Here is a 15,678-nt window from a genome sequence, read left to right on the forward strand (position 1 = left end):
CCACTGGCAGTAGGATGAGGTGGCCTAGGGAGAGTGTCGGGTAAAAAGTTGGGGTGTCCAGGATGAGACCTGGTGGAACACCATTAGAGGTCGGGTTGTAGAGGATGAGACTGCAAAGAAGGCCAAGGATGGCCAGCAAACAGGAGTCAGTAGTGTGATATCAGGGAGGCCAAGGCAGGAGGAAACGGCACTACTTTCAAAAGCTTCTGAGATGCCACAGCATGGATCAGGCTCTCAGAGCATCCTGTGTCCCTGGGAGAAGTTAGAGCAGCTCCCGCTGCAGTGTGGGGAGTCCAGGTGGACACCTTCAATACAGCCTGGGCTTTGAAGAAAGAGGCTGCAGGGTGCAGGTGATGCCGCTGCATCTTCTCATGTGATATCACCCACCCCGCCATTTGATAAAAGCATTCCTGCTTTCTCACTGTATCTTCATATAAGCTAGATAAATTGCCATTACAAATGATTTTTTTTTAAACTAAGTTGTGAGAGAACACAAAAGTTAAAGCAGTAGTTCATAATATATAAAATTATAGTTTAAATTGCTGTGGAAATTTTAGATAGTTAACTTTTAAACCTGTTTCCTTCAGCAGACAGGTTGAAATAACCCGCCGTGGAGTTTATGCTCCAGTGGACGTGTATATGTTTCTGCCAACTAGAGTTGGGGACTCAAGGACATTAAAAGTCAATTTGCGGAATAATTCATTTATTACACACTTGGTAAGTTAGAAATATTACCGTGGGTCTTGGGAAAGTAAGTGTATTCACCTGTTTGATAACGAATATTTTTCTGATGATTAGAAACTTGTCTTACAGATATATTTAAGTTATAATAGTTAACTTTTAAAATGCCTTAAATACTGTATTTGAAAAGAAACTCATGAGTTCATGATTATTTGAAAATCGAAAATCATTAACATTTGTTTTTGTGTTTTAATTTTTAACTTTTGTTAGTTTTGTTACTTTTGCACCATCACATTTTTCTGTGTAACATTTACTCTAGTCAAAACTAGAGTAAATTCATATTAAAATTTTTTTAAGTCTGTCTTCAGCACATGAGCATTTATTTTATCGCATTTTGTGGCTATACCTAAATTTGCTAAACGTATCTTTAATAAATGCATGGTATATTTTATATATGCTAAGATAGTGTTTCTTATTAAATTCCAGCTGAAGTTTTTAAGTCCCAGAGAGCCTTTCTACATAAAACATTCAAAATATTCTTTGAGGTGAGTTTATCCTAAATAAAAATGTTCTTTCAGTAGTACAGGGCTTTGCTGTCAGGCCACAGAAGGCTTGTGGGGCCTCCCTCAGTGCAGCTCCCTCATCTTTATCAACAACACTAAAGAACACTAAGCTCATGTGTCTTCATAAGTGGGAAAGGCAGATAAGGAGCCTTTGGAGAAAATGTTTCTTGATTATCTACAAGTGACTTTAACGTGTAGCAGTCAAATCTTCTAACATTGTTTTGGACTTAGCCTATGATTCTTATTATCCAGAATTTTGCCAGGCATATAAATATATAAAGCCCTATTTATTTTATGATTCAGTTTTAGAATCATTTTTTCTTTATGTTAATTTTCACTGGTACTCAAGGATTTAAATATTTACTAAAAGGAACAAAAACCTTCCCAGATTAATTGGGAAAACTTGTACTTTGGTACTTTGCAGTTGTCATTCTTCAAATGCTCTGTAGTATTCTTTAATCAGAGCTTCATTCTCCTGTCCTCTTTACTAAGATTTTCTCATAGGATGTACGTTTAGGTTGAAATCTCAGGCTGGGTTTTCACTGTTACTAGAACTGAATAGTAGGAGCCTATAGGATTTAATACTGAGGAATAATTTTAACTTCATCTTTGAGTCTTTAATTAGACCATTTGATTGTTGTAAGATCTCTCCTTGTCAGGAGACTATTCCAAAGTGGTGTTATCTTCTCTCAGAACTTGGACCAGAGCGAACAATCTAAGACTGTCTTTTACTGAGTTACTAAGACCAGTAGTGCCGTATTATAGAAGCTTACACATACCTCCTGATGTTGAAGAGACTTCTTGGGTGGAGGACTATTACCTTCACCTGTTACCCTTTCTTTCACTCTTTTCTCTCTCCTACCACCCCTTCCCCATATTGTGTTCTATAAGGCATGTTATATATTTATATACTTGAGAGTTAAGCACTTCCTTTGCCTCCTAGATGACTGACCTAAAGGCAGAGACGATGACTGTATCATACATGTAAATAGTGTAGTCTCTCTAAGCCTCAGTTTCCTCATTTGTAAAATGGAGATGATAATGCCAGTGATAGCAGAGAGTTGTTGTGAGGAGTCACTGTAGTGTTGGAGTAGTGCGCAGCTACTCCTTCGTCTTTCATAAACCCCTTCTTTAGTTGGTAGGATCCATCAAAGCTTGTGGTTGTCGTTAGTTGCCTTGGAGTCAGTTCAGACCCATGTGTGCAGAATAGAGCTGTTCCATAGGGTTTTCAAGGCTGTGACCTTTTGGAAGCAAATTGCCAGGCCTGTCTTTCAAGGTACCCCTGGGTGGGTTTGAACCACCAACCTTTCAGTGTGGCTAGTATTACTTAACCCTTTGTGCCACCCAGGGACTTCTTCCATCAAAGCTAACTCCATAGATTTTGATAGTACTTCACAATTTCATATCTTTGCTCTCTTATTTAACCTCTTCGACAGCCACAAAGAGATAAAGCCCAAGCCTAAAAAAACATCTCTGCGCTGAGCTCCTATCTCATGGTCTGTAGATCACTCCAGATACTCTATTGTAGGTTTGTCCCAGTTAAGACTAGTGATGTTACGTTGTAAAAAAGTAAGTTTGGTACTACTATTATATAATGTATAATTGCGCAACTGCAGTGGCAATAAGTTTTTAAGAAATAGATTATTTAAACTTCCCATTTGTGCTAACTGTATTTCATAATTGAGTATGAATAGATACAGAATATAAATTGTCCCTTCTGAACACTGTTATTACCTAAATTCAAATTTTATCATAACTGCAGTATTAATTCAGTCCCCCATTTATTGTCAAGTTTCAGATCCCTAATCTTGCCAGCTTTCTGCAAGTATATATCTTTAAAAACGAAGTGAACCAATGGGGTGCTTTTGTGTAAACTAGCATATATCTGTCACAACCCCTGCAAAGACTAGATTCTTAGTTCAAGGACCTTTCATTTTTAAAAACTGATTTTTAAAAGAAAAAAGCCAAGAAAAGTTTCAAGAAATCTTACAGAAGGAGAGGAGCCACCAGGAAGGAGGCAAGAACTTTAGGGATCCCGGCATACACAGAGCAGAGAGGAAGCCAGGATCCAGAGTCAAGACAACTTACCAGGGGTGATACCTGATCAGCAGGGCAGATGGTGTACATGGGGTGATATATCCATAGAGTGTCAGTGGGAGGTCCTCCACTTAAATGGACTCTGGGCAGCCCTTCCTTCTTACATTTGATTGAGGCCAGGTACCAATTACTGGCTGTACCCAACGGAAAGTGCCCAGGCACCCTTGTCCAACAACCATAGGAGTACACTTCCCGTCTCCCCCACCTCTTGGTGATTAGTGGCATGAACACCCCCATCCCTGCTTTCCCAACTGCCAGGGACCTTTGTATGAACTCCTTCATTTCCCCCCACCCACCTACCATGCCCTCAGCCAACTCACATATGCAGTGACAGTGAAAAGGGCTTTCCCTGCCAGATGCTGCCCCACTGACATGGGGGCAGGTGGTGAACGCTCTCATGCCGCTAGGCAGGCAGTAAACAAAGCACGTCCAACGTGCCCACATGAATATATCAAAACAAAACAAACATGGATAAATAACACCTCGATGCCATGGAGACAGCAGACAATATGAAACCGTATAAAGAAACAGGGAAAGATAGCTCAAGCACGTGACTAAAATAAAGGGGTAGAGAGTCTTTCAGAGGAAGATATGGTACTGGGACTACCCAGTAAGGAATTCAATTATATATATGTATTCAGTTATATATAGGGCCCTCAAGGATATTAAGAAAGAGATCAGGGACAACAGACAAACCCTAGGAGAATTCAGGAGAGCAGTATAAGAGCAAAATGACAAAGTAAATAGACAATTAGAAACCATACAAAACCAGTAACTAGAAATCCAGAAGATTAACAATAAAATATCAGAAATAGGTAGCTCAATTGAAGGGAATAGAATTGAGTCAATGGAAGAAAGAATTAGCAAAATAGAGGGCAATTCCCTTGATAGTAATTTCTTTGAGGTACAATAAAAAAAAATGAAGAAAATCTAAGAGTTACGTGGGACACTATGAAGAGGAATAATTTACACATAATTGGAATTACAGAATGGCAGGAGCCAAAAATAAAAGAATTTTTGAACATTTGCTGGAAGAAAACTTCCCTTATGTCATGAAAGACAAGAAGATATCTATTCAAAAAGCCCAACGAACCCCATATAGGATAGACCCCAAAAGAAAATCACCAAGAGATAATCAAACTTGCCAAAACCAAAGACAATCCCAAGGGTTGCTTTGAAAAAATAAATGTTACTGACAAAAGGGAACCAGTAAGCCTAAACTTTGACTTTTCAGCAAAGACTGCGCAGGCAAGAAGGTGATGGATTGACATATATAAACCCTGAAAGAAAAAAAAAATGCCAACCAAGAGTTACATATCCAGCAAAATTGTCTCTCAGTTATAATAGCAAAACTAGGACATTTCCAGATAAACAGAAATTAAGGGAATTTGTAAAAACTAGATTAACCTTATAAGAAATACTAGAGGGAGTCCTTTGGACAGAAAGCCTGCAACATGAGACAACCACCTGAGATTAAGATACAAGACAACACCATGCAGATACCAGCCCAGATAAAGAATTATCAAAAATAAAAGAAAGCTACAAGACTGAAAACAGGAAACCAGAGGTGTCAATCTGTAAGCTACAACAACTTCAAAACAAAAAGGGGGAATTAATGGTGTAGTCACAGAACTTTCACATGGAGAGGAAGTCAGGGTGGTACCAAAATACAACAGACTGTTTTAAACTTAGGAACATAAAAGTAAATTTCACGGTAACCTCAAAAAAATTAATAAACCTGAGGCAGGGCCGAGATGGCTAACTAGTCAGAAGCTTCCGCTGAACCCTCTTGAGCCACAGACCCGAAAAAACAAGTGAATCAATTACATATATGACGATCTACAAACACTGAGCATCAAACGCAGAACTAAGGAATCGATCTGAGTGACAGGGAGCGAGAGACAGGGCAGAAGCAGCAACAAGTTGTCGAGCTTGCAGTGCACTTCAGCTCTGATTCCTTGGCGCCATTCTTTAGTGCGAATGTGGTGGGGCTGATGGTAGTTTCCTGAAACATGGCAGATTCAGTAAAAGAAGACAAGCAAAGTGGCACACCCCTGACCCTGTGGCGTGTCTACAGTGGGGCTTAGCCACGGAGTTAGGAAGCAGCTGCTTCAGTGAAAAAAGGCAAGTGAAGTGCTGGCACCCCGACCCCCTGGTGTGATGGCCATGGTCTGGCTGTGGGGTTTAGAACAAAGCTCTTTCAGCTACAGAAGACAAGCACAGGACCCAGCTCTGACTCCCTGGGGCAATCTGGGCGGGGACCCAGCCAGTGCATACATGGTACACGCACCTTTGGAATCAGATGAAACAGCGCTCTCGACACAAGTGATTTTGTCTAACTTACTGTGCAGATCTAATAGTCCCTTCTTCTGAAAGTATTCTCTCCTAAATATCTGATCCTCCCCGCCTCTACCCCAGCCAGATTCCTTAGCAGTTGAATTCCCTGGGCCTGTGACCTCTCTGACCCATTCTACTGGCCTGGGAGAAGGAACAAATTAACAAACAGGGAAAAATGCTTTCCTGACTCCCCTAAACTGGAAGCTTAGAGCAGAAGCGGCTCCAGTCCAGGCATAAGCAATCCACAGACTTTGGCTTTTACCCCTACATGGAACCAGAAGGCTGTTTTAATGCAAGAGCAAATCTGTTAGAGGTCTGAGTGTAATTGTTCCAGATGTACGGTGGAGAGGCAGATTTTGGAGGTCTGATAACACTCTGCCTAGTAAACAGAGCCCTCACCTACCCACAGCAGGGACCTGAGGGCTGAGGGTCCATCCACGCCACCTAGCTGCCTGTGAAAGGATAGTGTTGCCTACCAGTCCTTACAGGTATGAGCACTGGGTGCCTAAGGTACAGCTACAGAACCCACCCACCAGAGCACTCTAGAGAACACAGAAGCTCCTTCCTCACTGACAATTGGGGGAAGGCTGTCAGCACCCTGCCCTCCTCAGACTGTGACCCCCTGCCATTACCAGGAACCAGCGCATACAACCATCACCACTATGCGTCTAAGATAGTAGGTGAGAGCCTACACCACACACTAGGTGACCGACTATCAGGACACCTGAGCTGAATCTATACAAGAATAGTGAATGGACTCGTAAGCTCATATACCTGATAACAGCTCTAACCATCTGGTAACAGGACATTAGTGTTTCAAAGGCTCCAGTAATCAAGTTAGAGCACTCTAGTAGCCTATTTGGGTATATTGAAACAAAACAAAGTGAGAAGATGGGACACAGTGAGCAAACATAAAATAAATTATTACAATATTATATAGATGGCTCGAAGACAGCAGTCAATATTAAATCACATAAGCAGACCATGATTGCTTCAACAAACTTCCAAAACAGAAAATCAAGGACTCTCCCAGATGAAGATATATTCCTGGAATTGCCAGATGCAGAATACAAAAGATTAATATACAGAATGCTTCAAGACAACAGGAATGAGCCCAATCAATATACAGAAAAAGCCGAGAAACACAGATAAAGCAGCTGAAAAAATTAAAAAGATTATTCAAGTGCATAATGAAAAATTTAAGAAGCTGCAAGAATCCATAGACAGCATTCAGAAATTCAAAGATTAACAATAAAAGTAAAGAATTAGACAACTCAGTAGGAAGTCAGAGGAACAGAATTCAGGAAATGGAATCCAGAATTGGGGAGATGGAGGATAAGGCGCTTGGCAGCAATATATTTGAAGAAAAATCAGATAAAAGAATTAAAAAAAAAAGTGAAGAAACCCTAAGAATCATGTGGGACTCTATCAAGAAGAATAACTTGTGAGTGATTGGAATACGGGAATAGGGAAGGATAATAGAAAATACAGAGGGAATCGTTGAAGACTTGCTGGCACAAAACTTCCCCAACATCGTGATAGCTGAAAGGATATCTATGCAGGATGCTTACTGAACCCCATACAAGGTAGATCCCAAAAGAAAGTCACCAAGACATATTATTAAACTTGCCAAAACCAAAGATAAAGAGAAAATTTTAAGAGCACCCAGGGGTAAGCGAAAAGTCACCTACAAAGGAAATAAGCTCGGACTACTCGGCAGAAACCATACAGGCAAGGAGGCAATGGGATGACATATGTACAGCATTAAAGGAAAAAAATTGCCAGCCAAGAATCATACATCCAGCAAAACTCTTTCAGATATGAAGGTGAAATTAGGTCATTTACAGATAAAAAGTTTAGGAAATTTGCAAAAACCAAACCAAAACTACAAGAAATACTAAGTGGAATTCTCTGGTTAGAAAATATATAGTATCAGATATCAACACAACACTAGGATACAGAACAGAGCATCCAGATATCAGCTCAGACCGGGAAATCACAAAAATAAAATAAGATAAAACAAACAAACAAAACGCTCAAAACAGGGAATCAGGGATGTTATCATGTAAAAGACGACAATAATTAATAAAGAGGAACTAAATAAAGTATGCATAGATTTTCCATATGGAGAGGAAATCACGGCGATGTAGGGAGACACAAGTTAGGTTTATACTTAGAAAAATAGGGTTAGATATTAAGGTAACCACAAAGAAGACTAACAATCCGACACTTCAAAATAAAAACCAAGATAAACATAAAGACTCAGCAAAGACAAATTCAACTACAATGAAAAAGAGGAACACACAATTTACAAAGAAAAACTTCTCAGCACAAAAAATAAGTAGAGAAATGAAACTGTCAACAACACACAAAGGCATCAAAATGACAGCACTAGACTCATAGACTCATACCTATCCATAATTATGCTGAATATAAATGGACTAAATGCACCAATAAAGAGAGAGTTGCAGAATGGATAAAAATACATGATCCAACTACGTGCTGCCCGCAAGAGACACACCTTAGACTTAGAGACACAAACAAACAAGAACTCAAAGGATGGGAAAAAATATATATCAAGCAAACAACAATCAAAAAAGAATAGGAGTGGCAATATTAATTTCTGACAAAAGAGACTTTAAAGATAAATCCACCACAAGGGATAAGGAAGGACACTATGTAGTGATTAAAGGGATAATTTACCATAATATGACTATATTAAATATTTATACACCCAGTGACAGGGCTGCAAGATACATAAAACAAACGCTAACAGCATTGAAAAGTGAGCTGGACAGCTCCACAATTATAGTAGGAGACTTCAACACACCACGTTCGGTGAAGGACAGGACATCCAATAAGAAGCTCCATAAAGACACAGAAGAGCTAAATGCCACAATCTGCCAATGTGACCTCATAGACGTACACAGAACACTCCATCCAACAGCTGCAAAGTCTACTTTCTTTTCTAATGCATATGGAATATTCTCTAGAATAGACCACATATTAGGTCATAAAGCAAGCCTTTGCAGAATCCAAAACTTTGAGAATATTACAAAGCATCTTCTCTGACCATAAGGCCATAAAAGTAGAAATCAATAACAGAAGAAGCAGGGAAAAGAAATCAAACACTTGGAAACTGAACAGTACCCTGCTCAAAAAAGACTGCATTATAAAAGACATTAAGGGATGGAATAAGGAGATTCATAGAATCCAATGTGAATGAAAACACTTCCTATCAGAACCCTTGGGACACAGTCAGTGCAGTCCTCAGAGGTCAATTTATATCAATAAATGCACACATCCAAAAAGAAGAAAGGGCCAAAATCAAAGAAGTATGTGTACAACTTCAACAAATATAGAGCGACAAAAGAAGCCCTGAGGCACCAGAAGAAAGCAAATAATAAAAATTAGAGCAGACTTAAATGAGTTAGAGAACGGGAACACAGTTGAAAGAGTAAAGAAGACCAAAAGCTGGTTCTTTGGAAAAAATCAACGAAATTGATAAACCATTGGCCAAACTGACAAAAGATAAACAGGAAAGAAGCAAATAACCCAAATAAGAAATGAGATGAGCAAAAAAAAAAAAAAAAAAAAAGGAGAGAAAGCAAATAACCCGAATAAGAGATGAGATGGGCTTTATCACAACAGACCCAACTGAAATTAAAAGAATCATATCAGATTACTATGAAAAATTGTACTCTAACAAATTTGAAAACGTAGAAGAAATGGATGAATTCCTAAAAACACACTGCCTACCTAAAGTAACACAAACAGAGAAAGAACAAATAAATAGACCCGTAACAAAAGAAGAGATTGAAAAGGTAATTTAAAAATTCCCCCCAAAAACCCTGGCCCAGACGGCTTCAGTGCAGAGTTCTACCAAACTTTCAGAGAAGAGTTAACACCGCTATTAATAAAGGTATATTCAGAGCATAGATAAGGACGAAATACTCCCAAACTCATTCAATGAAGCCAGCATATCCCTGATACCAAAACCAGGTGAAGACACCACAAAAAAAGAAAATTACAGACCTGTAGCCCTCATGAGCCTACGTATAAAAATCCTCAACAAAAAAATAATTCACCATGACCAAGTGTTATTCATGACAGGTATGCGGGGATGGTTCAACTTTAGAAAAACAATGTAATCCATCCTATAAATAAAAGACAAGAACCACATGATTTTATCAGTTGATACAGGAAAGGCATTTGACAAAGTTCAACACCCATTCATGAGAAAAAGGCTCAGCAAAATAGGAATAGAAGGAAAATTCCTCCACATAATAAAGGGAATTTATACAAAGCCAATAGCCAACATCATCCTACATGTAGAGAATCTGAAAAGATTCCTTTTGAGATTGGGAACCAGACAAAGATGCCCTTTATCACCGCTCATATTCAACATTCTGATGGAGGCACTAGCCAGAACAATTAAAGCTAGATAAAGAAAGAAAGGGCATCCAGATTGGTAAGGAAGAAGTAAAAGTATCTCTGTTTACAGATGACGTGATCTTATACACAGAAAACCCTAAGGAATCCTAAAGAAAACTGCTGGAACTAATAGAAGAGTTTAGCATAGAATCAGGATACAGGATAAACATACAAAAATCAGTTGGATTCCTCTACACCAACAAAAAGAACATCGAGGAGGAAATCAACAAATCAATACCATTTACAGTAGCCCCCAAAATATAAAATACTTAGGAATAAATCTTACCAGAGATGTAAAAAACCTATACAAAGAAAGCTACAAGACACTACTGCAAGAAACCAAAAGAGACCTACATAAGTGGAAAAACATACTTTGCTCATGGATAGAAAGACAACATTGTAAAAATGTCTATTCTACCAAAAGTGATCTATAGATATAATGCAATTCCGATCCAAATACCAATGACATTTTTTAATGAGATGGAGAAACAAATCACCAACTTCATATGGAAGGGCAAGAGACCCCAGATAAGTAAAGCATTACTGAAAAATAAAGAAAAAAGTGGGAGGCCTCGTTCTACCTGATTTTAGAACCTATTATACCACCACAGTAGTCAAAATAGCCTGATGCTGGTACAACAACAGATACATAGACCAATGGAACAGAATTGAGAATCCAGACATAAATCCATCCACATATGAACAGCTGATATTTGAAAAGGGCCAATGTCAGTTAATTGGGGAAAAAGACAGCCTTTTTAACAAATTGCACTGGCAGAACTGGATATCCATCTGCAAAAAAATGAAACAGGACCCATACCTCACACCGTGCACAAAAACCAACTCAAAATGGATCAAAGACCTAAATATAAAATCTAAAACAGTAAAGATCATGGACGAAAAAATAAGGACAATGGTAGGAGCCCTAACGCATGGCGTAAACAGTATACAGAATATTACTAAAAACGCGGAAGAGAAACTAGATAACTGGGAGCTTCTAAAAATCAAACACCTATGCTCATCCAAAGACTTCACCAAAAGGGTAAAAAGACTACCTACAGACTAGGAAAAAGTTTTTATCTATGACATTTCCTATCAGTGCCTGATCTCTAAAATCTACATGACACTGCAAAACCTCAACTACAGAAATACAAATAACCCAATTAAAAAATGGGCGAAGAAGACATTCAGGCTGGTAGCAGATACATGAGGATATACTCTTGATCATTAGCCATTAGACAAATGCAAATCAAAACTATAATGAGATTCCCTCTCACTCCAACAAGGCTGACATTAATCCAAAAAACACAAAATAACAAATGTTGGAGAGGCTGTGGAGAGACTGGAATAGTTACACACTGGTGGTGGGAATGTTAAATGGTATAGCCACTTTGGAAATGGATTTTGCGCTCCCTTAAAAGAGTAGAACTACCATATGATCCAGCAATCCCACCCCTTGGAATATATCCTAAAGAAATAAGACCCTTTACACGAACAGATACACGCACACCCATGTTCACTGCAGCACTGTTTACAATAGCAAAAGATTGGAACCAGCCAAGGTGTCTATCAGTGTATGAATGGATAAATAAATTATGGTATATTCACACAATGGAATACTGTGCATCGATAACAATGTAGAATCCGTGAAACATTTCATTACATGGAGAAATGTGAAGGACATTATGTTGAGTGAAATTAGTTGCAAAAGGACACATATTGTATAAGACCACTATTTTACGAACTGGAGAAATAGTTTAAGCAGAAAAGAAAATATTCTTTGATGGTTATGAGAGGGAGCAAGGAGGGAGGGGGTATTCACTAATTAGATAGTAGATAAGTTTTATTTTATGTGAAGGGAAAGACAGTACACAATATAAGAGAGGTCAGCACAATTGGACTAAAACAAAAGCAAAGAAAGTTTCCTGAATAAACTGAATACTTTGAAGGCCAGTGAAGCAGGGTCGGGAGTTTGGGGATCATGGCTTCAGGGGACATCTAAGTCAATGGGCATAATAAAATCTATTAAGAAAACATTCTGCATCCTACTTTGAAGAGTGGCATCTGGGTGTTAAACACTAGCAAACGGCCATCTGAGATGCATCAATTGGTCTCAACCCACCTGGACCAAAGTAGAATGAAGAGCACCAAAGACACAAGGTAACTAGGAGCCTAGGAAACAGAAAGGACCACATAAACCACAGACTACATCAGCCTGAGATCAGAAGAACTGGATGGTGCCCGACCACAACCAATGACTGCCCTGACAGGGAACACAACAGAGAACCCCCGAGGGAGCAGGAGAGCGGTGGGATGCAGACCCCAAATTCTCATAAAAAGACCAGACTTAATGGTCAGACTGGGATTAGAAGGACCCCAGAGGTCATGATCCCCTGACCTTCTGTTAGCCCAAGACAGGAAACTTTCCTGGGGCTTTCTCTTCAGACATGGATCAGACTGGAACATGGGATGGAAAATGATACTGGTGAAGTTCGGGCTTCTTGGATCAAGTAGACACATGAGACTCTGTTGTTATCTCCTGTCTGGAGGGGAGATGAGAGGGCAGAGGGGGCCAGAAGCTGCCCTAATGGACGTGAGGAGAGAGAGTGAAGGGAAGGAGTGTGCTGTGTCATTATGGGGAGACCGATTAGGAGTGTATAGCAAGGTGTATATAAATTTTTGTATGAGAGTCTGACTTGATAATGTAAACTTTCACTTAAATCACAATAAAAATTCATTTTAAAAAAACTCAAAAAATTAATAAACCTCCACAATAAAAAAAAATCATCAAGACTGATTAAACAGAAAATCAACAACATTGAAAAAAATGATAAGACAATTCAGAAACAAAAAAGAAACTACAGAAAAGTATATGGAACAAACAAATTGTCAGCACCACAAAGAAAGCACAACAAAATGACAGTGGTGAATTCATACCTATCAATAATTGCACTGAATATAAATAGATTAAATGTACCAGTTAAGAGACAGAGAATGGCAGACTGGATTAAAAAATAAACGTGACCCATTAATATGTTGCTTACAAAAAAAAAAAAAAAAAACTTTTTTTTTTTTTGTTTTTTGGTTACAAGAGACACACCTCAGACACAAAGAGAAAAATAAGCTAAAAATCAAAGGATGGAAAACAATGTATCTAGCAAGTAGTAACCAAAAAAGAGCAGGAGTGGCAATATTAATCTCTGATAAAATAGATTTCAAGGCAAAAGCCATCATAAGAGACAAGGAAGACATTATATAATGATTAAAGGATCAATCCACCAAGAAGAACCACAGTAAATATTTACACACCCAACGAACGAGTGCCCAAACACTTCAAGCTCTAAGACTGTTGAAAAGAGAAATAGACAACTCCATGATCATAGCAGACTTTTATATACTACTATCAAAGAAAGACGGAACAACTAGAAAGAAACTCAACAAGATATATTCAACCAGCTTGACCCCATGGACATATGCAGAACACTCCACCCAACAACAGCATAGTGCACATTCTCCAGAACAGACCGTATGGTGGCCACAAAGCAAGACTCATTAAACTTAGAAACATTGAAATAATACCAATTGGTATGGATAAAGTAATATTATCTCTGTTTGTAGTTGATATGATCCTATACATAGAAAGTCCCAGAGATTTCTACAAGAAAGCTACTGGAACTAATAGGATTCAGCAGAATGGCAGGGTATAAGATCAACACACAAAAACCAGTTGGATTCCTATATACCAACAAAGAGAACTCCAAAAATGAAGTCAGGAGAATAACACCATTTACAGTAGCCCCCCGACTCCCAAAGATAAAATGCTTAGGAATAAATCTAATCAAGGATATAAAGGACTTATATAAAGAAAACTGTAAAACACTACTGCAGGAAACCAAGAGAGACCTACGTAAATGGGAAAACATAATCATGCTCATGGGCAGGAAGACTTAACATTGTAAAATTGTCAATACTATCCAAAGCAACCTATAGATACAACACAGCCCTGATCCAAATTCCATCAGCATTCTTTAATGATATGGAAATACTAATCACCAAGTTTATATGGGAAGGAAACAAAAGACCAAACTAAACCCGTTGCTGTTGTGCCGATTCCAACTCATAGTGACCCTATTGGACAAAGAAGAACTGCCCTATAGGGTTTTCAAGGAGCACACGGTGGATTTGAACTGCCGACCTTTTGGGGTTATCAGCCATAGCTCTTAACCACTACTCCACAAGGGTTTCCTATGGAAAGGAAAGAGACCCCAAATAAACAAAGCATTACTGAAGAATGAGAGCATAGTAGGAGGCCTCATACTTCCTGATCTCAGAACCTACTTTACGGCCATAGTAGTCAAAAAAAGCCTGGTACTAGTACAACAGATGCACAGAACAATGAAACACAGTTGAGAACCCAGAAGTAAAGCCATCCGCTTACGGAAAGTTCATCTTTGACAAAGGATTGAAATCTATTAAATGGTGAAGAGATAGTCTCTTTAACTAATGGTTCTGGCAGAACTGGATATCCGTTTGCAGAAAAATTGAAACAATCCATGCCTCACACTGTACACAAAAACTAACTCAAAATGGAACAAAGACCTAAATGTAAAACCTAAAGCTATAAAGATCATGGAAGAAAGAATAGGGGCAAACCTAGGGGCCCTAATTTAGGGCATAAATAGACTATTAAACATAACTAAAAATATACAAACAGAAGAAGATAAATTAGACAACTGGGAGCTCCTAGAAATTAAATACTTACGCACATCAAACGACTTCTCCAAAAGACTAAGAAGAGAACCTGCAGGCTGGGGAAAAAAACCTTTTTTGGCAACACTATATCTGATAAGGGAGTAATCTCTAAAATTTATAGAAAACGTCAACCCCTCAACAACAAAAAGACAATCCAATTAAAAAATGGACAGAGGACATAAACAGACACTTCACCAAAGAAGACATTCAGATGTCCAACAAATACATGAAGAGATACCCCCGAAGACATGGACCATTAAAGAGATGCAAATGAAAACTACAATGAGATACCATCTCACGCCAGCAATAATGGCACTGATCAAAAAAAAAAAGAAAACAACAAAGGCTGGTAAGGTTGTGGGGAGATTGGAATTCTCATGCACTGCTGGTGGGAATATAAAATGGTACAACCACTGTGGAAAATGGTATGGTACCTCCTTAAAACGCTAGAAATAGAAATACCATATGATCTAGCAGTCCCACTCCTAGAGAAATAAGGGCTGTGATGCAAATACACATATGCACACCCTTCTTCACTGCAGCATTATTCACAATAGCAAAGAGAGGGAAACAACCTATGTGTCCATCAATGAATGAATGGATGACTGTGGAACATACACAATAGAATACTGCACAATGTTAAAAATGATGATGCATCTGTGAAACATCTCACAACATGGATGAACCTAGAGGACATTACGCTGAGTGAAATAAGTCAGTCACAAAAGGACAAATATTGTATGAGACTACTATTATAAAAAGTCAAGAAAACATTTACACACAAAAGCATTCTTTCATTGTTACCAGGGATGGG

At 38.6% G+C, this 15,678-nt stretch overlaps 1 protein-coding gene across 2 annotated transcripts in view; it reads left to right on the plus strand.

The window, feature by feature from the left end:
- Positions 1-15,678, plus strand: part of CEP192 (centrosomal protein 192) — a 214,678-nt gene that overhangs the window by 182,429 nt on the left and 16,571 nt on the right. The window contains exons 42-43 of one of the 2 annotated variants that reach the window (XM_064294755.1): positions 591-717; positions 1,168-1,226. In XM_064294755.1, the coding sequence (XP_064150825.1) occupies positions 591-717; positions 1,168-1,226 (186 nt within the window). Of the gene's footprint in view, positions 1-587; positions 718-1,167; positions 1,227-15,678 lie in introns of both variants that reach the window. The other variant, XM_064294756.1, reaches the window with a different exon arrangement.

The sequence above is a fragment of the Loxodonta africana genome, chromosome 11 (assembly GCF_030014295.1).
Source record: "Loxodonta africana isolate mLoxAfr1 chromosome 11, mLoxAfr1.hap2, whole genome shotgun sequence".
NCBI classification, from domain to species: domain Eukaryota; kingdom Metazoa; phylum Chordata; class Mammalia; order Proboscidea; family Elephantidae; genus Loxodonta; species Loxodonta africana.